This window comes from Armigeres subalbatus, chromosome 1, assembly GCF_024139115.2.
Source record: "Armigeres subalbatus isolate Guangzhou_Male chromosome 1, GZ_Asu_2, whole genome shotgun sequence".
NCBI classification, from domain to species: domain Eukaryota; kingdom Metazoa; phylum Arthropoda; class Insecta; order Diptera; family Culicidae; genus Armigeres; species Armigeres subalbatus.
In genome coordinates this window covers 261539003-261565723 of record NC_085139.1, presented here as the reverse complement: position 1 = coordinate 261565723, position 26721 = coordinate 261539003, and the positions used below count along the sequence as shown (strand labels likewise).

The 26721-nt window shown below is 43.8% G+C and overlaps 1 protein-coding gene across 3 annotated transcripts in view; it reads right to left on the bottom strand.

Annotated features, from left to right (window-relative positions):
• Positions 1 to 26721, bottom strand: part of LOC134207130 (frequenin-2) — a 616630-nt gene that overhangs the window by 475636 nt on the left and 114273 nt on the right. For 2 of the 3 annotated variants that reach the window (XM_062682848.1, XM_062682850.1), the window contains exon 2: positions 24174 to 24641. In XM_062682848.1, coding sequence (XP_062538832.1) covers positions 24174 to 24237 — 64 coding nt within the window. In that variant the 5' untranslated portion in view covers positions 24238 to 24641. Of the gene's footprint in view, positions 1 to 24173; positions 24642 to 24707; positions 24821 to 26721 lie in introns of those variants that run through there. The other variant, XM_062682849.1, reaches the window with a different exon arrangement.

Genomic DNA, 26721 nt, shown 5'->3' with positions numbered 1-26721 from the left:
CAGTCGAAATCTTGTCCGGATTCCAGATGAAATCCTCTCCAGATTCCAGTCGGAATTCCTTACGGATACTAATCCTTTCCACTCTTCCGGATTTTAGTCGCAATCCCTTCTGGATTCTAGCCGGCATTCCAATTGAAATGGTTGCTGCGTTCAAATCGGAATATTTTCTAGATTCCAGTCGAAATCCCTTCCGGATTGCAGTTAGAATCTCTTCCGGAATCCAGTCAGAATCTTCTTCGGATTCTTGTCAGAATCCCTTCCGGATTCCAGTCGAAGTCCCTTTCGGTTTCCAGACGGAACCCGATCCGCATTCCAGTCGAAATCATTTCCGGGTTCCAGTCAAAATCCCTTCCAGATTCCAGTTGGAATCCCTTCCGAATTCCAGACGAAATCCATTCCGGATTCCAGTTGAAATCCCTTTCGAATTCCAGTTGAAATCCCTTCCGGATTCCAATCGGAATCCCTTCCGGATGCCATTTGAAATCAATTCCGGATTCTAGTCGGAATCCCTTTTGGATTCAAGGCGGAATTCCATGCGAGTTCCATTTGGAATCAATTCCGGATTCTAGACGGAATCCTTTTCGGATTCCAGTCGGAATCCATTCGGGATTCCAGTCGGAATCCCTTCTAGATTCCAGTCGAAATCCCTGCCGGGTTCTAGCCGGAATCCCATCCAGATTCCAGTAGGAATCTCTGCTGTATTCAAATAGGAATCGCCTCCGGATTCAAAACGGAATAGCTTCTGGGTTCCAGTCGGAATAGCTTCCAAACTACAGTCGAAATGTTTGATTGTAGTCAAAACGGAATCACTTCCGGATTCCAGTCGGAATCCCTTCCAGATTCCAGTCGGAATCAATTCCCGATTCCAGTCGAAATCCTTTCCGGATTTCAGTCGGAATCCCTCCTTCTCAGTCGGAATGTAATATGTAAGTTGAGCTGCCTTCTGGATTCCAATCGGAATCCTTTCTATATGGCAGTAGGCATCTTTTCCGGATTCCAGATGTAATCCCTTCCAGATTCCAGTCGGAATCCCTTCCAAATTCTAGCCGGAATCCGTTCCGGATTCCAGTCGGAATCCATTTCGGATTCCGGTCGGAATCCATTCCGGATTCCAGTCGGATACCATTCCGGATTCCAGTCGAAATCTCTTCCGGATTCCAGTCGGAATTTCTTCCAGATTTCAGTCCGAATCCCTTCTATATGGCAGTCGGCATCTATCCCGGATTCCAGTCGAAGTCTTTTCTGGATTCAAGATGTAATCCCTTCCAGATTCCAGTCGGAATTCCTTCCGGATTCCAGTCGAAATCCCTTCCGGATTCCAGTCGAAATCCCTTCCGGATACCAGTCGGAATCCCTTCCGGATTTCAGCCGGAATCCCTTCCATATTCCAGTCGAAATCCCTGACGGATTCTAGCCGGAATACTTTCCGGATTCCAGTCGGAATCCATTTCGGATTCCGGTCGGAATCCATTCCGGATTCCAGTCGGATACCATTCCGGATTCCAGTCGAAATCTCTTCCGGATTCCAGTCGGAATTTCTTCCAGATTTCAGTCCGAATCCCTTCTATATGGCAGTCGGCATCTATCCCGGATTCCAGTCGAAGTCTTTTCTGGATTCAAGATGTAATCCCTTCCAGATTCCAGTCGGAATTCCTTCCGGATTCCAGTCGAAGTACCTTCCGGATTTCAGTCGGAATTTCTTCCGGATTCCAGTCGGAATCTCTTCCGGATTCCAGTCGGAATCCCTTCCGGATTCCAGTCGGAATATCTTCCGAAATCCATTCGGAATCCCTTCTGGACTCCAGTCAGAATCCCTTTTGGATTCCAGTCGGAATCAATTCCGGATTCCAGTCGGAATCCCTTCCTTATTCCAGTCGAAATCCCTGACGGATTCTAGCCGGAATATTTTCCGGATTCAAGTTGGATTCGCTGCTGTATTCCAGTAGGAATCGCTTCCGGATTCAAAACGGAATAGCTTCTGGGTTCCAGTCGGAATCGCTTCCAAACTAAAGTCGAAATGCTTTCCAGATTGCAGTCAAAACGGAATCACTTCCAGATTTAAGTCGGAATCCCTTCCAGATTCGAGTCGAAATCCCTTCCAGATTCCAGTCGGAATCCCTTCCAGATTCCAGTCGGAATCCCTTCCAGATTCCAGTCGGAATCCCTTCCAGATTCCAGTCGGAATCAATTCCGGATTCCAGTCGGAATCAATTCCGGATTCCAGTCGGAATCCCTTCCAGATTCAAGTCGGAATCAATTCCGGATTCCAGTCGGAATCAATTCCGGATTCCAGTTGAAATCCCTTCCGGATTCCAGTCGAAATCCCTTCCGGATTCCAGTCGAAATCCCTTCCGGATTCCAGTCGGAATCCTTTCCGGATTCCAGTCGAAATGTCTTACGGATTCCAGTCGGAATCCCTTCCGGATTCCAGTCGGAATCCCTTCCGGATTCCAGTCGGAATCCCTTCCGGATTCCAGTCGGAATCCCTTCCGGATTCCAGTCGGAATCCCTTCCGGATTCCAGTCGGAATCCCTTCCGGATTCCAGTCGGAATCCCTTCCGGATTCCAGTCGGAATCCCTTCCGGATTCCAGTCGGAATCCCTTCCGGATTCCAGTCGGAATCCCTTCCGGATTCCAGTCGGAATCCCTTCCGGATTCCAGTCGAAATCCCTTCCGGATTCCAGTCGGAATCCCTTCCGGATTCCAGTCGGAATCTATTCCTGATTTCAATCGGAATTCCATCCGGTTTCAAGTCGGAATCTCCGTCGGATTTCAGTCGGAATCTCTTCCGGTTTCCAGTCGAAATCCCTTCCGGATTCTAGTCGGAATCAATTCCGGATTCCAGTCAGAATCAATTCCGGATTCCAGTCGGAATCTCTTATGGATTCCATTCGGAATCTCTTCCGGGTTTTAGTCGGAATTAATTCCGGATTCCAGTCGGAATCCCTTCCGGATTCCAGTCGAAATCTCTTGCGGACTCCAGTCGTAATCAATTTCGGATTCCAGTCGGAATCCCTTCCGGATTCCAGTCGAAATCCCTTTTGCATTCCAGTCGGAATCCCTTTTGGATTCCATATTCTCTTCCATATTCCAGTCGGAATCCCTTCCGGATTCCAGTTGAAATCCCTTCCGGATTCCAGTCGAAATCTGGATTTCAGTCGGGATCAATTCCGGATTCCAGTCAGAATCAATTCCGGATTCCAGTCGGTATCTCTTCCGGATTCAGTTTCAGTCGGAATCACTCCCAGATGTCAGATTTCGGCAATTTGTCGGATTCCATCCTTTCCGGATTTCAGTCTGAATATCCTAAGTAATCCAGTCGGATTTTTTTCTGAGATTTTAGCCATTCGTTTCCATTTACAATCTCTTTGAATTTTATTTCTATTGGATTTCTGATAGGGTTCCAAAAGTCCGACCAGATCTCAAAATGGATATGGATTGCAACATTATTTAAACAAATTTCAACTGAAGTGTAAAAGTATTCTATACGAAATGTACCGCCAGATATATTTCGAATGATGTGGATTGAGTCCAATTGATCCCAAAATTAGTATTCTAAATAAAGCTAGACAATATTTTGAATGCATCAAATTCAATTGTTATTTGAAATTATGGAAGAATGCCCATATTGTACTATTTAATCGATTACAAGAAGCGGTTTTCAATTGACTTGGAACGTTTCAAAGGAAACAATGCCAAATGTGTTTTGAACGAATTTTCTTACAAATTTAAATACTTCCGAAAGGATCCGACACAAACCCAATTGGTTTAGAATTCAAAAGCTGCAATTACGGTGAGCTCGTTTTATTATATTTGTTAATATTGAGCCTTGTAACAAAATGACAACTTTTGTGATGATTTTCCAAGGCTCTCATAGATGTGGGAAATTTATCCGCAGTACAAACAGCACGTGCTATCAAAGCATTCCCCGCAGAAGCCAGCACGTGGCGGCCAGATTTTTAAAAATATAAAAGTTGCTCACTTTTTGTTGCGATTATAAATAAACGAAGCATTAGATTTTTGTACGAGCGGTACAATACACTACAGCGGTTAAAATATTCCCATCTATGGATAGAGTGCGGCTTTAAAGCAAGATCATACTGAGGGTGGCTGGGTTCGATTCCTGGTGCCGGTCTCGGCAATTTTCGGATTGGAAATTGTCTCGACTTGCCTGGGCATGAAGGTATCATCGTGTTAGCCCCATTATATACGAATGCAAAAATGGTAACTTGGCTTAGAAACCTCGCAGGTTATAACTGTGGAAGTGCTGAATGAACACTAAGCTTCGAGGCGACTCTGTCCCAGTGTGGGGATGTAATGCCAATAAGAAGAAAAAGATAAGTTTCCCCGGGAACAATCTCCCATATTTGCGACCAAATATTCTCGGAATTCGGGGATTTAATGTAAGTGATTGAATAAACCAGCCATGTGTGTTATTTATCGTGTATTCTCTTTGTAGAAAGCCGTAGCACACATATGATTTGGCACTCATACCACGTATCAAACCATCCGACAAACTTGCACACCGAATATCCCATCTCGACTGAAAAGCTCTGTTGGCACGAAATAGTTTCTGCATCAAAAAGTTGTTCTATAGCACTATTGCCGAAAATAATCGGAGCGCAAGTTTGGCGAAAGGCTTGGGAAGGGTTGAAGGAAAGCGCTAAATTGTGCACGATCTTGAGGTTTCTTGAGAGGAAGGGCGGTAAACATGATCTGGGGCATAGAAATAAATCTCTTATTGAAAGAAAAGGTTCTAAAAATTGTTCAAATATCACACGTTGTTCACATATTAATAAAACATCTCATGAAATGTTTTGCAGAATTTTTGTCAATTCGTTCAATGTTCTGTAACATCACTAAGTCATATTTTCGAGAAAAAGCATTGTAATCCAGATGTCACATAATGTCAATTCTCATGACTTTGAGTGATACAGCTGTGCTTGATGTGAATAACAAAAATTTACACGTTCACTAGAACTGAGTACTAATCTAATTCATACTTTCATACCCGTTGTTATCACGACACCTAAATCCTACAGATTCACAAGAATTCAGCAATAACAGAATCACTACGAAGTGTCAGTCCAGCTCTTGGATACACACAAATCCCGACTGTCACAATTAATAAACGTACATAACTTAATGTCAGTCAATTTTATGTACGTACGTATGTGCCGCTGTTGGAAGCGAACATTCCGTCGGCACTTCTTCATCGGACGAAAATCCACAGGCCGGGCGGCGCAAAAAATAGCGTGCTCTTCCACAGCCATGGCCCGCGATGTCGTAAGTGATATTGCTATAACCAAATGGTGCCGGGCTGGGCACAAAGCCAAGATTTATGACTTGTTGAATATGGAGGAAGCATTCCTGGAGGGCCGTCGTGGTTGGCCGTCGTCGTCCCAAAGCCACCTCTTGGCCAGTGGAGAGGACACGTCAGAGCCAATAATTTGCCCGTTTATTTCCATCCTCGCGGCAGGAGACCGCTGTGCTGCTTCGCGTCGTCGCCAGAGTGGCTTCGGAATTGCGATTCCATAAAGTAGGACTCACTGTTGGGTGTAGCGCTGCTGACCATCGCATCGCATCATCGCCAAACAGATGTGCCGGTCGGATGGCATTGCGGTGAACGAGAGCGGAAACAATGACAAAAACACATAAAACTGCTAACAATGGCGGGCTTTGGTAAGAATCTTTCATCGGAGTTCAGGGCCAGTGTGTACTACGAGGATGACGATAGATCTGGGCCAAGAACTTTTGGGGGGAGCGAGAAACGTAAATACTGCCACGGCGGCGTTGCGTTTAGGGTCGGTTATTGCAGTTTCACTTTTTGGTCAGATTATCCATTAATGTAAACTGCGAAATAATGCTGCACGAGATACAATCACGTATAACAGATGCCGAATACTTGAACACTGTAATTTACACAAATGAATACTCCAAAACAGGCAGCGAAACTGTGTGTAGGTTAGATATCCCATAAACACATAATGTTAGAGAGATAATGAAATTTCTTCTATCCTTTCAAGAGGCTCGGAAGCCTCCTTTCAAGAGGCAGAGGCTCGGAAGCCTCCTTTCAAAAGGCTCGGAAGCCACCTTTCAAAAGGCTCGGAAGCCTCCTTTCAAAAGGCTCGGAAGCCACCTTTCAAGAGGCTCGGAAGCCTCCTTTCAAGAGGCTCGGAAGCCTCCTTTCAAGAGGCTCGGAAGCCTTCTTTTAAAAGGCTCGGAAGCCTCCTTTCAAGAGGCTTGGAAGCCTCCTTTCAAGAGGCTCGGAAGCCTCCATTCAAGAGGCTCGAAAGCCTCCTTTCAAGAAGCTCGGAAACATCCTTTTAAAAGGCTCGGAAACCTCCTTTGAAGAGACTCAGAAGCCTCCTTTAAAAATATTCAAAGTCTTGTAAGAAACTTGATGAATAAACTTATTTTCATTTAAATACTTTCACGGAACAATGACGTAACGCATATTTTCGTGGAAAAACGCTTATTTTCATTGAGGGCGATAGAAATGGGGGGTACCTTATTTAATGCAAAAGTTCTCAAAATGAATTTCTGTCTGTCTGAACCTTATAGGCTTATAAGTACTAAACCGTTCTAAGGTACTAAACCGTTCTAAGATGATTCAAGGCCCCTTTCCCTTCTTTATTTCTCGAGAACTAATCAAGCAAATGGAACCGAGTTTGGCATGTGGATGTTATTAAAGGTAAGAATAATATCTATGATGATTTTAGACCCATCCGCACTAAACTGCTGCTAACCGCAAGTCGAGCTTGGAGGCCCATATACAGATGTGCTCGACTTGCGGTTAGCGGCAGTAAAGGCCAAAATAAAACACACATTTTGAAAAAAAAAAAAAGATCATTTTTTGACGGAACAGCTCGTGAAACATAAATTAAAGGTTACATAATGGTTAGATTTAGGATGCTTGAAATATTCCAAGTCACGCTAGTTTGAATTTGCGTACTTTTTCAGTCATCTTGAAACTAAATTTACTAACAGTTTTCAAGCAGTTACAAAGTCATTTAGATGTAACTATAACATTGAACTGTCATAAGTACTTAAGTCACGATAAAGTTCCCATTGAGTTACAGAAAGACAATCGGATTGGTAGTTGCTAAGTAACATTAAGATATCTATAGCAATCGATCCCCTATTTTGGTTTACAAAATTTTGCATTCTTGCGCCTTTGATGGCTGGTAATAAATTGTAGTTACGAGCAAGATATACGGTGGGGCATAGAAATGGATACACTTAAGCGCCTCAGTATGTGAAAACGGCTGTAGAAAATAGGCAACGAATGCGAATGAAACGTTTATCGTTGACACAGGAGCACGAAGTCCTCTACTTTTAAATTTTGCGTAGAAATATGATTAAATAACGAATAGAATCTACCGTCTACCGTGGACGAATTTCAAATCAAAGGATCAATTTAAATTTAAATTAAAGCAGACTGATTGACTAAACTACCACTGTAAATCGATAGATGCGTACTTTGAGAAGCGATGCCTTTGATTTGTATTCCGCTTAGCTTAATTTATTATTCGCAATTTGCAATTTAAACACTCTTATTTTTTATGCAATCATGTTCTACACGTTTGACAATGGCGTCAGAAGCTCCGCGTAGGTGGGTGACGATTTGTTTTCAATTTATGTTGCTTTAAAGCTTACTTTTTATCTCAATGGCCTTATAGCTCACTGTCAAGCATATGTACAGGATAAGAAACACTATTTGTAAATTATTGCTTTAAAACCCCTTCAATTTATTTATATCTCTTGAGGTGGATGGACTTCGGTTCCCCATGGTACTGCACATGCCAACTTCGTTGTACATAAATGTACATAAATTCACTAATTTGGAAAAGCATTCCATAATTGAAATAAAACGCGAATTATTTAAAAAAAAACATTAACCTGTTTAGCTACTTTAGCCATTCCCAGAACATCAAACGAAGCAAGTTACCCCGGAACATTACTTACTATCAAATGTAACTAAATTCACAGTCACAACATAGTTGCATAAAAATTGTAGTTAAAAAATCTAATAAAACGAGTATTTTATTTGCCCAACGATCAACACTGCATGTAAAATTATTTTGCCAATGTAGGAGATCGTGATATACTAAAAAGTTATATGTTCTCTTTGAAAAATTGAATGTTAGTATTGCATCCAGTGGCACGGGGGTGGTTTTGGGCATAACACAGATGGCTCAAAAATAGGAACAAAAACGGGAGCAGGAATCTTCGGCCCTGGGATAGCGATCTCAGTGGCAATGGGAAACTATCCAACGGTGTTCTGGGGATTTTTGCTATCATGAAATGTGCTAATATCTGTGTAGAGAAGAATAATATAGATATGCAAATATTTGTATCTTCACAGATAGTCAAGCGGCACTCAAAGCATTGAGTAGCTTTAAATGTACATCAAAACTTGTCTGGGACTGCATTCTTTCATTGCAAAAAGTGTGCCAAGAGAACTCTGTAAATCTGTACTGGGTTCCAGGACACTGTGGCATTGAAGGTAATGAAAAGGCAGACAAGCTTGCAAAACGAGGTTCAAACACACAGTTTATTGGCCCAGAACCTTTCTGCGGTATATCATACTGTACTATAAAAATGGAATTGAAATCCTGGGAAGCACAAAGGTTGATGACCAACTGGTTGGTTGCCGAAAAGTGTGCTCAATCAAAGAGATTTATAATTCCCAATGTTAAAGTAACCGAAAAGCTCTTGGAGCTCAGCAAGAGAGCTCTTTGCACCTTCACTGGCTCAATTACCGGACACTGCCCGAGCAGATATCGCTTGAAAAATATTGGCCAGATTCAGAATGATATCTGTCGTTTCTGTAATATGGAACGTGAAACCTCGGATCAAACCTCGGAAATTTCTAAAAAGTGGCTTTATGCAACTAGGAGATATTTGAACTGCAAATCCTGCAAAAGTAGTGGGTTTTATTAGCTTAATTATACCGGACTGGGAAAAGACGTGTCTTAGGTTGTTTACTTGACAAATGGTGACCTATACACACTATACACTTAATTTTTTTTACCGGGATCTCAGCAAAATGTTGAACTTTTACCGAGAATTGCACAGCCGTGCCCCAGCAAACATGTTTTTTGCCGAGATTTCTGTCAAAATTGCTGATAATCAGCATATAATTTGCCGAAAATCAGCTAACAAACGCAATTTTTGCCGGAATATCAGTTATTTATTTTGCTGGCGCACGGCTGTGCGGATTTTTGCCGAGCTGCAGAAATAAAAACTGAGTGTGACAAGATGCGAATACATAGTTAAGAGTAATCAGGGGTATACCACAAAAGTTCAACTCAATGGACGCAGTGGTTCTATCTACTGCCTATCCGAGAAACATCAACTTTTTTATCTTGTAATAATGTCGACATTTGCCGGGATCAAAACTATAATATCTGCAATCAGGTACAATTAGGTTGTTCAAGAAATTCTGTTGATCATACGCATCCCACACTGCCGTAATCTAAAACAGTGACGTATGCGCCAAATTACAACCTGTATGCTTTCCATTTTTATGTTAAAGAGCTCGATGAGTACAACTCGTTAACAATATTTTTGGAAAATGGCATTTACGTCACTTTGCCAGATGACAGTAGTGAATCGTCCACAGCTTTTTAATCAATTGAGCTTGAAAAACAAAATTAGAATAAAAGTGATATGTAGTAGATGTAATCCTTTTTATAAAAGTAGGCGCTGGCCCGGTGTAAGGCAATGATGGATGAGATCACTTCTTTAGAAGTAGGCCATTGCGCGGATTTAGGCAATAGCGGATGTGATTTTTTCTTTAAAAGTAAATGCCTGCTCAGATTAAGACAGTAGTGTATGTAATTTGTCCTGTCATAAGCCATTGGTAAATGTAATCCTTAAGGTAAATGTGGATGTATTTTTTTATTATCAAATTTTGAAAGTTGGCGTTTACCAAAAGAAGGTGTTTGTCCGGCATCAAGCAACGGAGAAATTTTTATTCCTTGCTTCATTTGTTAGGCACTCTGTGTTACTTAACCGCTACTGTGCCGAGATCTACTGTGATATTCTGCTGTACAGAATCCACACAGAATCTATTTTTAGATTTTCATTACTCATTATTGTTGCCGTTGCCAGTCCATCTCCATTGTGTTCGTTTGTCCATGTCGTGTATCCATTGATCCTTGCATTATTCGGTTGCCATTTATCCGGGTAACGGAATGGTAGTCCGAAGCACCTTCTTTCCCCGCGAAAATGTCCACAAGGCCACATGGAGATCACCTAACCAAGAAACGGAAAACCAAATCGACCACGTACTAATCGACGGTAAATTCTTCTCCGACATCACGAACGTCCGCACTTACCGCAGTGTGAATATTGAATCCGACCACTACCTCATTACAGTATGCCTGCGCTCAAAGCTCTCGACGGTGTTCAACACGCGTCGAAGTCAAACGCCGCGGCTTAACATTGGGCGGCTACAAGACAGTAGACTAGCCTAAGAATACGCGCAGCAGCTGGAAATGCCACTCCCAACGGAAGAACAGCTAGGCGCAGCGTCTCTTGAAGATGGCTGGAGAGATATTCGATCCGCCATTGGTAGCACCACAACCGCTGCACTTGGCACGGTGCCCCCGGATCAGAGAAACGACTGGTATGACGGCGAATGTGAGTAGTTAGTGGAAGAGAAGAATGCAGCATGGGCGAGATTGCTGCAACACCGCACGAGGGCGAATGAGGCACGATATAAACGGGCGCGGAACAGACATAACTCGATTTTCCGGAGGAAAAAGCGCCAGCAGGAAGATCGAGACCGTGAAGAGACGGAGCAACTGTACCGCGCTAATAACACAAAAAAGTTCTATGAGAAGTTAAACCGTTCACGTAAGGGCCACGTGCCACAGCCTGATATGTGTGAGGATATAAACGGAAACCTTCTTACGAGCGAGCGTGAGGTGATCCAAAGGTGGCGGCAGCACTACGAAGAACACCTGAATGGCGATGTGGCAGACGAAGATGGCGGTATGGACCTGGGAGAACGCAGGACATAATTTTACCGGCTCCGAATCTCCATGAAATTCAGGAGGAGATTGACCGGCTGAAGAACAACAAAGCCCCGGGGTTGACCAACTACCAGGAGAGCTATTTAAACACGGTGGTGAGGCACTGGCTAGAGCGCTGCACTGGGTCATTACCAAGATTTGGGAGGAGGAAGTTTTGCCGCAGGAGTGGATGGAAGGTGTCGTGTGTCCCATCTACAAAAAGGGCGATAAGCTGGATTGTAGCAACTACCGCGCAATCACATTGCTGAACGCCGCCTACAAGGTACTCTCCCAAATTGTATGCCGTCGACTAGTACCAATTGCAAGGGAGTTCGTGGGGCAGTGTCAGGTTGGTTTTGTGGGCGAACGCTCCACCACGGACCAGGTGTTCGCCATTCGCCAAGTACTGCAGAAATGCCGCGAATACAACGTGCCCAGACATCATTTATTCATCGACTTCAAAGCCGCATATTATACAATCGATCGGGACCAGCTATGGCAGCTAATGCACGAACACGGATTTCCGGATAAACTGACACGGTGGATCGGGTGATGTGCGTAGTTCGAGTTTCAGGGGCATTCTCGAGTGGTTGAAGAATTTGTGTACTTGGGCTCACTGGTGACTGCCGAAAATGATATCAGCAGATAAATTCGGAGACGCATAGTGGCTGGAAATCGTACGAACTTTGGATTCCGCAAGATGCTCCGATCGAATAGAGTTCGCCGCCGTACCAAACTGACTATCTACAAAACGCTTATTAGACCTGTAGCTCTCTACGGACACGACACCTGGACGATGCTCGTGGAGGACCAACGCGCACTTGGAGTTTTCGAAAGGAAAGTGCTGCGTACCATCTATGGTGGGGTGCAGATGGCGGACGGTACGTGGAGGAGGCGAATGAACCACGAGTTGCATCAGCTGTTGGGAGAACCATCCATCGCTCACACCGCGAAAATCGGACGACTGCGGTGGGCCGGGCACGTAGCCAGAATGTTGGACAGTAACCCGGTGAAAATGGTTCTCGACAACGATTCGACGGGCACAAGAAGGCGAGGTGCGCAGCGGGCAAGGTGGATCGATCAGGTGATAGATGACTTGCGGACTCTCCGTAGACTGCGTGGTTGGCGACGTGTAGCCATGGACCGAGCCGAATGGAGAAGACTTTTATATACCGCACAGGCCACTTCGGCCTTAGTCTGAATAAATAAATAACGCTGTTCTTCACCATTCCGATTTTTTTTTCAGCACCACTTATTCATGCAATTTAGTGAACACCGAAAAAAATAATACCAAATGACCCTCACTTTTTGACGCTGCTCACAATTATGCCAAATGTCCCGCTCTCGTTTAGATCAAGAATCATAGACATAATAACAGAGAATATTTAAATGATTTTAAAAAGTGTTCTTGTAAACGCTGTTTTTACAAAATTAAAAAGGTAGGTTTCACCGTAAATCTTATTCCGCATATTAATATCTGCTATTTAAACATAAAAAATACATTTTGCATATAACCATTTACCCTTTGTTATTCAAGGTGCATGTAATTCATCTTTCTGATTGCTGACATTCCATTTCAGTAACAATGTGACCAGATTTGTTTTATCCTATTTTTAAATGCAAAACAAGGTTTCATGGTAATGAATAAATTGTTGGCCATTAGACGTCAGTAAATAGTTGCAATGTGGCATCCAATCTCAAAAATGTTTCAGTTACTGTAGGAGAAGAGGCCCCAAAGCGCTATGTAGGTAGGGCGAAAAAAGTATCAAAATATCAGATAGGAAGGCTGGAAAAACCGATTTTTTCACATTTTGACGAAGCATCTAACATTTCGGCGAGGCAAAACGCCCTAGGGCAACTAACCTACAATGTACTACGCGTCTCCACGCACTGTCCATACCAGAATGCTGATTCGACGATGCGTGGTGCGTTGTTCCCTAATAGGTTAAAATATCTATGAAAATAATTACAGCTAAGACATTAAAGCAGTTTTTGCTTAGCTTGGCCATATTGCCCTTCCTTCCCCTGACATGGAAATGTTACGGATGAATTACAGTACAACCTTTGCGCTTTTTGGTTGCACTACTGCTAAAGATTTAGTTCCAGTTATAAAAATTTCACAAATGAATTTGTCACATATCAGTCATCGTGATTCAGTTATGACAAGCTGAGCTATTTGGGATGTAAGAAATAAGTGAAGTGAAAAGTAAAAGTGAAAAATGTGAAGTGAGAGTAAAAAGAGAGATGTGATAATTTTATATTTGAAAAGTGAGCAGTGAGAAGTAAGAAGTAAAAAACTAGAAATGAAAAGTGAGAAGTAAAGAGTGAGATACTAGTAGTGAGAAATGTAAAATAACAAGTGAGAAGTAAAGAACGTGAGAAGTGAAGAACGTGAAAAGTGAGATGAGAAGTCAAAAATATAAAGTGAGAAGTGAGAACTAAGAAATATGAGTGAGAAGTAAGAAGTGACAAGTGAAAGAAGAAAAAAGAGAAGTCAGAAGTGATTAATAAGAAGAGATCAAGGAGAAGTGAGAAGTAAGAAATGAGAAGTGAGAATTGAAAAGTTCGAAGTGAAAAGTGAAAAGTGAGAAGTGAAAAGTGAAGCATGAAAATTGAGAAGCAAAAAGTGGAAAGTGAGAAGTAAGAAGTAAGCAGTGAGAAGTGAGAAATAAGAAGTATGAAGGAAGAAGTGAGATAAGAATGATATTAAATGAGAAATTAATCTTTATTCCTTTTTTCTTCCTTTTTCCTTCTTTTTACTTCTACTTTCTTCTCTCTTCATTATTATTTCTTCTTCCTTTTTCTTGCTTTCTGTTCTTCCTTCTTCCTGGAGAAATTTCGCTAAAATTCCCCCTGTTGCCATGTAAATCAAAAAGATTTTGCCTAAAATTCCGCGGGGTTTTCTGAAAAAAAAATCCTGAGGAAGTCATTAAAAAGCATTTCCCGAGGAAATGCTAAACAAATCATCATTGAATTCTCACAAATCATCAGAGTTTCTCACAATACCGAAAAAATTCTCGAGGACATTCTAAACGATTTCTCGAAGAAAATTTCAAATAATTTTTCGTGGAAATGCCATAGAAACTATACTTGGGAAATTTCAAACAATTTCACGAGAAAATTCCAAATACTTTTCTAATGAAATTCCAAATTTCCCAAAAGAAAATTAAAAAAAAACATAAAAGTTTTCAATCAATTTTCCGAGAAAATATCTTTAAAATGGAATTCAAAAAACAAATATTTATGAAGTTCCAAACAATTTCCCGAAGAAACTCTGAAGAATTTTTCCGGAAATTAAAACAATTTCCGAAGAAATTCCAAACAATTTCCCGAGGAAATCAGAAAAAAATCCAAAAAAAATTCATACAAGTTTTCGAGGAAATTTATAACAATTTGAAGGAAATTCTAAAGAAATCTAGCAAAGTTTCAAGCAATTTCCCGTTGAAATATAATCAATTCCTTCGGAGACGAGCCAGCCTCAGGCTGCAAGTCTCCTAAATAAAGACAAAAAAAAACGAATCAATTCCAAACAATTTCTCGAAGAAACTTCTCACAGAATGCAGACGAAATTCTAATGAATGTCTTTAAGGACAAGCCTCCCGGCATGCAAAACTAAATTCACTCGCGCTTTCAAAGGCACCATTCAAAACGAAAGCCACGCACAGCTGTCATTTTTTTATTCCAGCTTTGCTGCGTCACAGCATGCGTGGAATGATAAAAATGACAGTTGTGCGTAGTTTCCGTTTTGAATGGGGTGCCCTTGAAAATGTTTTTAGTTTTGGATTCCTGGAGGCTAGTGCTTAAGAAGATTGAGGTATCTGGGAAATCAAACAATTTCCCGAGGAAACTCCAAGCAATTTCGGAATACAATTTAAAAAAAATTTGCGAGGAAATTCCAAACAATATTCCGATGAGATTCTCTTAACTTTTTCTTAAGAAATCGCAAAGAATTTTCCATAGGATTTTGAATTATTTAACGAGAAAGTTCCATACTATTTTCCGAAAAACCCAGAAGAATTTCCTTAAAAAACTAGATATTTTTCTAATAATTAATTCGATTTAAAATAAATTCTGGGAAAATAAAAAAAAATACTGGGAATCAAAAGCAATAAAAATATAACCACGCCGCTTCACTTCGTTTCGGAAAACGCCGCCTCCGAGAAAATCACGGCAAACGGTGCCACCGACGATTCCCGGATCGGCGCACACCTCTACCTGTGGTGACTCGACGTTAGATTTAAACATTGTTTAGGGACGGACGCGGAAAGGATTTTAGTTAAAACTACACAGATAAGAATATGTCGTGATTTTAAATGTATTTTCATGCATGCAAATAAACGTAACATTCAATCGATCTCACTATTCTTTCAAATTGAAATAAATGTAAACGGTGCTTGCTTGTAAATTTCAATCAATTTTAATAGAATATCGATTGTTAACCCGTTTGATGGGATTGCAATTTTACACGTCGTTGAATTTTCAAAATTATTTGCTGTGTATTTCAATTGTTCCTCCGGGCATTTTTCGTAATGATCCCCAGGTACGGTTCGACATGGAACATCTTCTGGATAGCCAGAGCTTCGTAGTACATGTACCACGGAGAAACAAAAACAAAAAAGACTAAGAAATAAACAACGTAAAACGACTTGTGCTTTAGCCAGTACATAGGTCAGTTCACCAGCAGAATAAAAAAAGTCGTGGATATTCGGAAGAAACTCCCTTCAAAATTTTAAAATAACACGTGAACGATAGGAGCAATTTCCCTTGGAAATTAGAAAGAACTTGCTTTGAGAAGTTCAGAAGATTTTCAGAGAAAATAAAAAATTAGAATTCGAGAGAATTTTCTATTGCCATTCCTAGGAAATTCCAAATAAATTTGTTTGCAATCTCACAATAATTTGCTTTAAAAATTTCGAAGAAAAGCTCGTGGAAATAAAAAAAATCTAACAGAAATTTTCTTTTCTCCAGAAATTCTATTCCATGATATTTTGTTATAATGTCTGTCCCAAAATTGTTTTTTTTTCAACCGGAGATTAACGCGTGCAAATTAATACTAGAGTCGCTGGATTGCTTGATGTTTGCTTTGGGAAGATTGAAACGGAACGAATAATCGGGGTTGGTGTTGATCACGGGATTATCATTATTTAAAGGTGCGATGCTGCGGTGGCTTTCGGTGGGATTCGGATGGTTGACCCAGCTGATAACCGCAAACAAAATAACCAACGATATATACCGATACCGTACCGTGGCAGAAGAGTCACTAGGAACGGATGGGTATCAGAAAAACCACTTTGCTTGCGCTAGCTTTTTGCGATGTTTATCGAAGAGAAAGAAGGTTCCATCTCACGGTTCCACCTCTGTGTCGGTTTACCTACACCTCGTACCCATGAGGGCAAAGCAAAAAGAAAATTAACTTTGGAATAGAAGGGACTTTGTAATTTAATTTTGTCCTTCTTGCAGATTGTGAGGATTGGCTGATGTGGCCTCATCGGTCTTCACGCGATTAAAAAGGATACGCTTGAGCGTTAAAATGACTTCTATGACACGTATGCAATCATGCGTAGAGCAGAACAAAGCGCCGATCCTTCCATTATGTTTGTTTTTACTACATTTCGTTTGGTATCAACATCTTATAATCTAACAAATAAGTTCCCAGTAGAGTGTACAATCAGCATCGTTCTTTATTTAGGTCACTTTTGAGCAATTGATTTAGTGTCGATTCAGCTAGTAACGTTGGAGCTTATGCACCTTACACAACTTTGATGTATCCAAAATTTCCACTGCAGAACAACCGCTTGTGTGTCCGTTACGAAATCCAAAAATAACTCACCGGAGATTTTTGCACCGCCAGCTGTCATAAAAAACAAAATGATGAAAAACACGGAACGTATTAAGTGGGAGTCAGAAATATCGAAGGCTGATCACGTGCGAATTTTGTGCCCAACCACGGAACTAACAGAAAAGTGAATTTCGTTCGTTATCAAACTTTTTCTCGCTCTGTCACGTGGTGCGAAGGCACCATCTTTGAATCACGTAACGCTATAATATTGATATTTTGCTTTGAAGATTTTTTTTGTAAAGGAAATCACTTATAGTTTGCACCATAGTAATTCGACGGATTCTTTGAATCCACTCACCTTGCTGCAACATCATGAACTGATGCATCAGTTTGGATAACTTTGGAGGCGTAACTTGCAGACGGTACGACAGAGCACCTGATGTGATGACACAAATTTGATTTCATCCCAGTGGGGTTCCCCAGCGAGAAGCTGGTATAAAAATAAAGTTTGGACTGTTTCCAGCACTCGAATCCTGACGTCAATATTCACAAGAAAATTGCTCTGATCATCCAAGTTGGCCGACACAAAGTAGATCGAAGCACTTGGACGGACGTGGGGTACGCCAAATATGGCGGATGTACAAGCTCTCGCATCTGGTGGCGAAAGTTTGTGCCTGGAATGAGCTTTTTTCGTGGAAAAAACTGACATGTTTTGATGTGCAGTTTTTCTTTGGACTGTTGTTGGACGTTGGACTGTTTCGGCTGCTTTTACCCGATCCATCTAGAATGCACTAGCATTGTTTTAGTTATTATCTTTTCCTTCTGCTTGGAAAGCATGACATGAATTAGAATTATGCCTACTATTTTGGGTTTAACTGCATGGTAACATATTTTAAAACTGGGTGAATGATTGTTTTTTGAAGGGCCTAACAAGTTAGTTCAAAAGTATAAGATTGCTAATGTCGTTACTGTTCGCGTGACTAACATGTAGGTTACTTCGACCTGGCAGCCATAGTACCGGCACTACAAGTGTCAAACCGATGTTGGTGATGAAACTAAACATGCACTACAACATGATGCATACATTAGGGCCAATTGAAGCTTGTTGAAGCATGACTTGGCAACATAATTTAATTGACTACAACATTGAGCCATATTGATAATGGTACTGGAGTCATAATGTTTTGACCATAGTGACTACGGTTTTCGTAGACCGAACTGTATGAGTAACGGGTTGTTACGAATATTGATTGTTGACCTTTAGAAAGAACGATTTTCTTCATACAATTTTGGAGGAAACATCTTATCATATTGATTATGGCTCGTGAACAGTAAACCTCACTGATTATGTTTGAAGTAATTGTTTTACCATAGATATGTTTTGTTCGAAGAACTTACTGCTAATGTAGTTGTACTGTATCAACTCTTGAAAGGAGGCTTCCATGCCTCTTGAAAGGAGGCTTCCGGGCCTCTTGAAAGGAGGCTTCCGGGCCTCTTGAAAGGAGGCTTCCGAGCCTCTTGAAAGGAAGTTTTCGGGCCTCTTTAAAGGTGGCTTTCGGGCCTCTAGATAGGAGGCTTTCGGTCCTCTAGAAAGGAGGCTTTCGGTCCTCTAGAAAGGAGGCTTCCGGGCCTCTTGAAAGAAGGCTTCCAGGCCTCTTGAAAGGAGGCTTCCGGGCCTCTTGAAAGAAGGCTTCCAGGCCTCTTGAAAGGAGGCTTCCGGGCCTCTTGAAAGGAGGCTTCCGGGCCTCTTGAAAGGAGGCTTGGGCCTCTTGAAAGGAGGCTTCCGGGCCTCTTGAAAGGAGGCTTCCGGGCCTCTTGAAAGGAGGCTTGGGCCTCTTGAAAGGAGGCTTCCGGGCCTCTTGAAAGGAGGCTTCCGGGCCTCTTGAAAGGAGGCTCTGGGCCTCTTGAAAGGAGGCTTCCGGGCCTCTTGAAAGGAGGCTTCTGAGCCTCTTGAAAGGAGGCTTCCAGCCTCTTGAAAGGAGGCCTGAGCCTCTTGAAAGGAGGCTTCCAGGCCTCTTGAAAGGAGGCTTCCAGGCCTCTTGAAAGGAGGCTCTGAGCCTCTTGAAAGGAGGCTTCCAGGCCTCTTGAAAGGAGGCTTGAGCCTCTTGAAAGGAGGCTTGAGGCCTCTTGAAAGGAGGCTTGAGCCTCTTGAAAGGAGGCTGGAGGCCTCTTGAAAGGAGGCTTCCAGGCCTCTTGAAAGGAGGCTTGAGCCTCTTGAAAGGAGGCTTCTGGGCCTCTTGAAAGGAGGCTTCCAGGCCTCTTGAAAGGAGGCTCTGAGCCTCTTGAAAGGAGGCTTCCGGGCCTCTTGAAAGGAGGCTCTGAGGCCTCTTGAAAGGAGGCTTCCAGGCCTCTTGAAAGGAGGCTTGAGCCTCTTGAAAGGAGGCTCTGAGCCTCTTGAAAGGAGGCTTCCAGGCCTCTTGAAAGGAGGCTTCTGAGCCTCTTGAAGGAGGCTGAGCCTCTTGAAAGGAGGCTTCTGAGGCCTCTTGAAAGGAGGCTTCCAGGCCTCTTGAAGGAGGCTTCTGAGGCCTCTTGAAGGAGGCTTCCAGGCCTCTTGAAAGGAGGCCTGAGCCTCTTGAAAGGAGGCTTCTGAGCCTCTTGAAAGGAGGCTTCTGAGGCCTCTTGAAAGGAGGCTCTGAGCCTCTTGAAAGGAGGCTTCCAGGCCTCTTGAAAGGAGGCTCTGAGCCTCTTGAAAGGAGGCTTCCAGGCCTCTTGAAAGGAGGCTTCCGAGCCTCTTGAAGGAGGCTTGAGCCTCTTGAAGGAGGCTTCTGAGCCTCTTGAAAGGAGGCTCGAGCCTCTTGGAAGGAGGCTTCCAGGCCTCTTGGAAGGAGGCTCTGAGGCCTCTTGGAGGAGGCTTCTGAGCCTCTTGGAAGGAGGCTTCCAGGCCTCTTGGAAGGAGGCTTCCAGCCTCTTGAAGGAGGCTTCCAGGCCTCTTGGAAGGAGGCTTCTGAGCCTCTTGGAAGGAGGCCTGAGCCTCTTGGAAGGAGGCTTCTGAGCCTCTTGGAAGGAGGCTTCCAGGCCTCTTGAAAGGAGGCTTCCAGGCCTCTTGGAAGGAGGCTTCTGAGCCTCTTGGAAGGAGGCTTCCTGAGCCTCTTGGAAGGAGGCTTCTGAGCCTCTTGGAAGGAGGCTTCCAGGCCTCTTGGAAGGAGGCTTCTGAGCCTCTTGGAAGGAGGCTTCCAGGCCTCTTGGAAGGAGGCCTGGGCCTCTTGAAAGGAGGCTTCCGGGCCTCTTGAAAGGAGGCTTCTGGGCCTCTTGAAAGGAGGCTTCTGGGCCTCTTGAAGGAGGCTTCCGGGCCTCTTGGAAGGAGGCTTCTGGGCCTCTTGGAAGGAGGCTGGGCCTCTTGGAAGGAGGCTTCCGGGCCTCTTGGAAGGAGGCTTCCCGGCCTCTTGAAGGCCTCTTGCAAGGAGGCTTCCGGGCCGCTTGAAAGGAGGCTTCCGGGCCTCTTGAAAGGAGGCTTCCGGGCCTCTTGAAAGGAGGCTTCCGGGCCTCTTGAAAGGAGGCTTCTGGGCCTCTTGAAAGGAGGCTTCCGGCCTCTTGAAAGGAGGCCTGGGCCTCTTGAAAGGAGGCTTCTGGGCCTCTTGAAAGGAGGCTTCCGGGCCTCTTGAAAGGAGGCTTCCGGGCCTCTTGAAAGGAGGCTCTGGCCTCTTGAAAGGAGGCTGGGCCCCTTGAAAGGAGGCTTCCGGGCCTCTTGAAAGAAGGCTTCCGAGTCTCTTGAAAGGAGGCTTCCAGGCCTCTTGAAAGGAGGCTTCTGGGCCTCTTGAAAGGAGGCTTCCGGGCCTCTTGAAGGAGGCTTCCGAGCCTCTTGAAAGGAGGCTTCCGGGCCTCTTGAAAGGAGGCTTCCGGGCCTCTTGAAAGGAGGCTTCCGGGCCTCTTGAAAGGAGGCTTGGGCCTCTTGAAAGGAGGCTTCGGGCCTCTTGAAAGGAGGCTTCTGGGCCTCTTGAAAGGAGGCTTCGGGCCTCTTGAAAGGAGGCTTCCGGGCCTCTTGAAAGGAGGCTTCAGGCCTCTTGAAAGGAGGCCTGGGCCTCTTGAAAGGAGGCTTGAGGCCTCTTGAAAGGAGGCTTCCAGGCCTCTTGAAAGGAGGCTTCCAGGCCTCTTGAAAGGAGGCTTCTGAGCCTCTTGAAAGGAGGCCTGAGCCTCTTGAAAGGAGGCTTCCAGGCCTCTTGAAAGGAGGCTTGAGGCCTCTTGAAAGGAGGCTCTGAGGCCTCTTGAAAGGAGGCTTGAGCCTCTTGAAAGGAGGCTTCCAGGCCTCTTGAAAGGAGGCTCTGAGCCTCTTGAAAGGAGGCCTGAGCCTCTTGAAAGGAGGCTTCCAGGCCTCTTGAAAGGAGGCCTGAGCCTCTTGAAAGGAGGCTTCCTGAGGCCTCTTGAAAGGAGGCCTGAGCCTCTTGAAAGGAGGCTTCTGAGCCTCTTGAAAGGAGGCTTCTGAGCCTCTTGAAAGGAGGCCTGAGCCTCTTGAAAGGAGGCTTCCAGGCCTCTTGAAAGGAGGCTTGAGGCCTCTTGAAAGGAGGCTTCCAGGCCTCTTGAAGGAGGCTTGAGCCTCTTGAAAGGAGGCTTCCAGGCCTCTTGAAAGGAGGCTTCCAGGCCTCTTGAAAGGAGGCTTCTGAGCCTCTTGAAAGGAGGCTTCCAGGCCTCTTGAAAGGAGGCTTCCAGGCCTCTTGAAAGGAGGCCTGAGCCTCTTGAAAGGAGGCTTCTGAGCCTCTTGAAAGGAGGCTTCCTGAGCCTCTTGAAAGGAGGCTCTGAGCCTCTTGAAAGGGAGGCTTCCTGAGCCTCTTGGAAGGAGGCTTCCAGGCCTCTTGAAAGGAGGCTCTGAGCCTCTTGGAAGGAGGCTTCTGAGCCTCTTGGAAGGAGGCCTGAGGCCTCTTGGAAGGAGGCTTGAGCCTCTTGAAGGAGGCTTGAGCCTCTTGGAAGGAGGCTCTGAGCCTCTTGGAAGGAGGCTTCCGAGCCTCTTGGAAGGAGGCCTGAGCCTCTTGGAAGGAGGCCTGAGCCTCTTGGAAGGAGGCTTCCAGGCCTCTTGGAAGGAGGCTTCTGAGCCTCTTGGAAGGAGGCTTCCTGAGCCTCTTGGAAGGAGGCTCTGAGCCTCTTGGAAGGAGGCTTCCAGGCCTCTTGGAAGGAGGCTTCCAGGCCTCTTGGAAGGAGGCTCTGAGCCTCTTGGAAGGAGGCTTCTGAGCCTCTTGGAAGGAGGCTTGAGCCTCTTGGAAGGAGGCTTGAGCCTCTTGGAAGGAGGCTTGAGGCCTCTTGGAAGGAGGCTTCCAGGCCTCTTGGAAGGAGGCTTCCAGGCCTCTTGGAAGGAGGCTGGAGCCTCTTGGAAGGAGGCTTCCAGGCCTCTTGGAAGGAGGCTTCTGAGCCTCTTGGAAGGAGGCTTCTGAGCCTCTTGGAAGGAGGCTTCCAGGCCTCTTGGAAGGAGGCTTCCAGGCCTCTTGGAAGGAGGCTTCCGAGCCTCTTGGAAGGAGGCTTGAGCCTCTTGGAAGGAGGCTTCGAGCCTCTTGGAGGAGGCTTCTGAGCCTCTTGGAAGGAGGCTTCCAGGCCTCTTGGAAGGAGGCTTCCAGGCCTCTTGGAAGGAGGCTTGAGCCTCTTGGAAGGAGGCTTCTGAGCCTCTTGGAAGGAGGCTTCCTGAGCCTCTTGGAAGGAGGCTTCCGGGCCTCTTGGAAGGAGGCCTGAGGCCTCTTGGAAGGAGGCTTCCGGGCCTCTTGGAAGGAGGCTTCCAGGCCTCTTGGAAGGAGGCTTCCAGGCCTCTTGGAGGAGGCTTCCAGGCCTCTTGGAAGGAGGCTGAGCCTCTTGGAAGGAGGCTTCCAGGCCTGAGCCTCTTGGAAGGAGGCTTCCGAGCCTCTTGGAAGGAGGCTTCCAGGCCTCTTGGAAGGAGGCTTCCGAGGCCTCTTGGCAGAAGGTTTCCAGGCCTCTTGGAAGGAGGCATCCAGGCCTCTTGGAAGGAGGCTTCCGAGCCTCTTGGAAGGAGGCTTCCGAGCCTCTTGAAAGGAGGCTTCCGAGCCTCTTGAAAGGAGGCTTCCGATCTTTTTGAAAGGAGGCTTCCGACCCTCTTGAAAGGAGGCTTCCGACCCTCTTGAAAGGAGGCTTCCGACCCTCTTGAAAGGAGGCTTCCGACCCTCTTGAAAGGAGGCTTCCGAGCCTCTTGAAAGGAGGCTTCCGGGCCTCTTGAAAGGAGGCTTCCGAGCCTCTTGAAAGGAGGCTTCCGAATTTCCAAGAAATATTAATGTGACAATATTTTGTTAGCACTGTTAATTTAGTATTTTGAAAATATTCAATGTTGCGGCTTTCGTTTAAGCCCAAGAGCGTTACAATCGAGTCACAAACGGCTGAAATATTAGTGTGACAATATTTTTTTGATTCCCCAGAATGGTGCTTCATGTTCGTATTTCACAGATATTCCTGAAACCAAATATCCGTGTTCAAAAAATTCAATGCTTTCCATTGCAAAGCCATAGCTTTTTTATTTGGTATGAATGATTTGGGTCTCCGAGCCTCGGGTAAAAAATCAATGTTTCAAGTGATCTTTATACCCTTTATACACTTTATATATAAGAATAAAACATATTCACAAGGCAACAAAATCTGGAAAGGTTTTAATAGGCAGGGCATGTAGCAAGTATGCCGGACAGCAACCTTTCAAAGATGGTATTCGTTTTCAACCAGGCAGGTACAATACAGGGTGGAGTAGGTGGGCGGATCAATTAGAAAACTATTTGATGAGTAGTGCAACCGAGGTTGGAGAGTTGTGGGCTCGAAACGTTTATTGTGCCGTAAAATTGTTGATTCAGCGTTATCTTACATCTAAAGCTAAATAAATTAAATAAATTTGATGTGATATAAGATAAACATGGGAGGTTGTTTTTTGTTAAATATCTTGGCTGTACATATACATAGCCCAGGTTTCGAAATAGACAAATTGATTTGAAATTTGCGAAAAAGAATCCACGTGTCTTGGAGAGCCTCGAACCCTCAACCTCCTACTCTCTAGATAGGCGTGATAACCCCTACACAACAAGACCACTTAAAGGTCCCGTTTGCGGAAAAGTCATCAGAATCCGAGTACAAACCTCCACCGCGGTTTGATGGCTTTTAGGTCTTATTGTGTAGGGGTTATCACGCCTATCTAGAGAGTAGGAGGTTAAGTGTCTGAGTCCCTCCATGACACGTGGATTCTTTTTCATATCAATTTGGCCAATTATAAACATGAGCTGTGCATATGTTCAGCCAAGATATTTAACAAAAAAATGATTTTCGTGCGGCCGAGTTGCCGATTAGTATACAATTCAATGGGAGATTACTCTGAACACGAAACAGATAGCTATTCTCTAAATTTGGACCTAAAATTGTTATCAAAATTCTTATGATTTTTTTTCTTAAATTCAAATACTCACAGTATGTTGCCGTCGTGAGCCGATCGATCGTGTCCTGCTTTAGCTTGGAGTTTTTCTTGCCCATTATTGATGCTGCTGCTCCTCCGTCTGTCTGCCGCTGATGCTCCGGTACTGCGCCGCCTTATTCACACTAATCTGCCCAAAATACACACACAACGCCCCCGAACGGAATTATTCCACTTTCCCTCTTCTCAAACTACGACGAAATCTCTCGAAATCCGATTCGATCCGCTCCGGTGGGACGGGTTGCTCTTCCGGTAAAAAATAAACACCAGCCGACGGAACGGCCGCTTCACACGCTAACACCACCCTCAGGAAAGGATAACACAGCAGCACCGGGAAAATGGGTTGACGGACGTGGGACGACGACGGGCTGGGTTGGACACTTTGCCCGGAGGTGGGGAGGGGGTGGCCTGTTCGATGGAAGTCACCACCGCTGTTTCCACATGCCGCCGCTGGATGGATTTTCTGTAAACGAAAACGGAAAAGCAAAATGCAAAAAGCAACAGCATCAGTTTGGTTCAGCTCTCGCACAATGTCCCCGGCGGAAATTAAGCACGAAACATTTAACGTTGCGGACAATAAAATCCCCGGGAGTTAAAATTCCGAAATGAAAACTTGATGGGTTTGTTTTGGTCGATGGGTTTCGCTGGCACACGATGCGATGGCTGCGTGTTCGTGCGTGTATGTGTGCGTATGTGACGATGATGGTTGTGAAAAAAGGGATTTCTGTTTTAACCTTTTATCCATTTTCATAATGCGAATCGTTTGGTTTTAATTGAGAATTTGAAATTTTATTTCAACTTGTTGATTTTTTAATTTTTTTACCGAATAGGGTAACGGCTGTATTTTGGACCGGGCTCATATTTTGGACCACCTAGCTGAATTTTGCATTTATATCACACAAAACTAAATAAAACATGCAACTTTTAAATTTTATTGCAAAAAGAAACTATCCATAAGGTATCTCCAACATTTGTTTCTTATAAAATATAGCAATTATTACGAATATTTTCACGCGTTTACTCATTCCGCCTGGATAAGACAAAAACCAAGACGACATTGTATAATTTAAGTCAACTTTCAATAGCTGTAAGTTTATTTGTACATAGATTTAAAACATGTGAATAATGTTGTTGACTTATTTAAACCTAAATGAAGCTGATTCATATCTCGAGCAAAACATTGTAAGTTTTAAAACAGTATTCTGAGGCATGTCCAAAATAGGTTCATTTGTCATTGAACTGAACATATTTTCGACATATCTTCTTTTTTAGTTCTAGATCCCTTAAACTTTTGCCTTCTTGCTATCAGAAGTGAGTCATCCAAGAGCTGAAAGTCTCTTAAATAAAAACAATAATAATAATAACTTTTGTTGTTACCAACCATTTGTTTCTCTAGTATCAAACCATTCATAAATTACTGTTCATACCGCGTTTATAAATTACCGTTCATTGATGTAAGCACTAGACAAATTTCTGTTAAACCAACATGTAATTGTTTTCATTATTTCCATACGAAAATAGTTAAGAAAGCTCCATGACGAGAACTAATCTTTGCTAGAGCTCTCCGTCCGTGCTGCTTGTCAATGCAACAGAGTTCCGCGTTCTACGATTATGTCGGAAAAGGAATGTGCAAGTAGCAGGGAAGAACCGGGCAACCCATTGCTATCAATGACGCAAATGGAGCAGATCTGGCAAACTACAGAAAAAAATTGGCAAGGTAGGAGTGACCAGATGCATACGTCACGGGCATGGGCCGCACGTTTGTTTTGCTTTGATGATGCTGTACCGAGTGGTATTGAATTTGATATTAGTTTTAATAACCTTAGCTAGTAGATATTGTTCTAAGCTTTTGAGTGCTTATGAAAATGTATTGCTTAACAAGGACTTTAAGGATGAAAACGCCGACAATGCTGGAGATCACTAATTTAATCTAATAGTAACATAACTTTGCAAGCAATGCAAAATTATTCGAGTGGTCCAAAATATGTTCAATAGGTGGTCCAAAATAAAAACAGGTGGTCCAAAATAAAATCTGGCATATCTTCACAATTTATTTCGGTGGGATTTACAACATTTTTACCTACAAATCCCACCTAATATTCACCACTGTTTTAGTTGCATAGGGAATTGATCAAGCATTATTACAAAATATAACTTTTATTCGAAAAATAGTTCGGACATCTCCTAAAGTGGTCCAAAATACCTCTCTTACCCTAATTTTAGAAGGAAAAACAATTAAATCGACGTACAACAACTTTATAAAACGTTGGAAACATAAAAGCAATAATATTTTCAATAAAATGTTTCATGGGAAAACCCCTATTACATGTGCCGTTGTTGTCATGAATGGCAGAGCGATTTTACGACGGCAGTCGGAGCGCAGCGATGTAATCGGAATCGAGAACGGCGGTTATTTACAAATTAAAACTTCAATCATTGTAATTAAGAGTGAATTATAACTCCGTGCCGTGCCGTGCGGTGATACGTGGGCTGAGTGCTTTCGCTGGTGTTATTTTAGTCCGGCTGTAATTAAAATGTTTGCT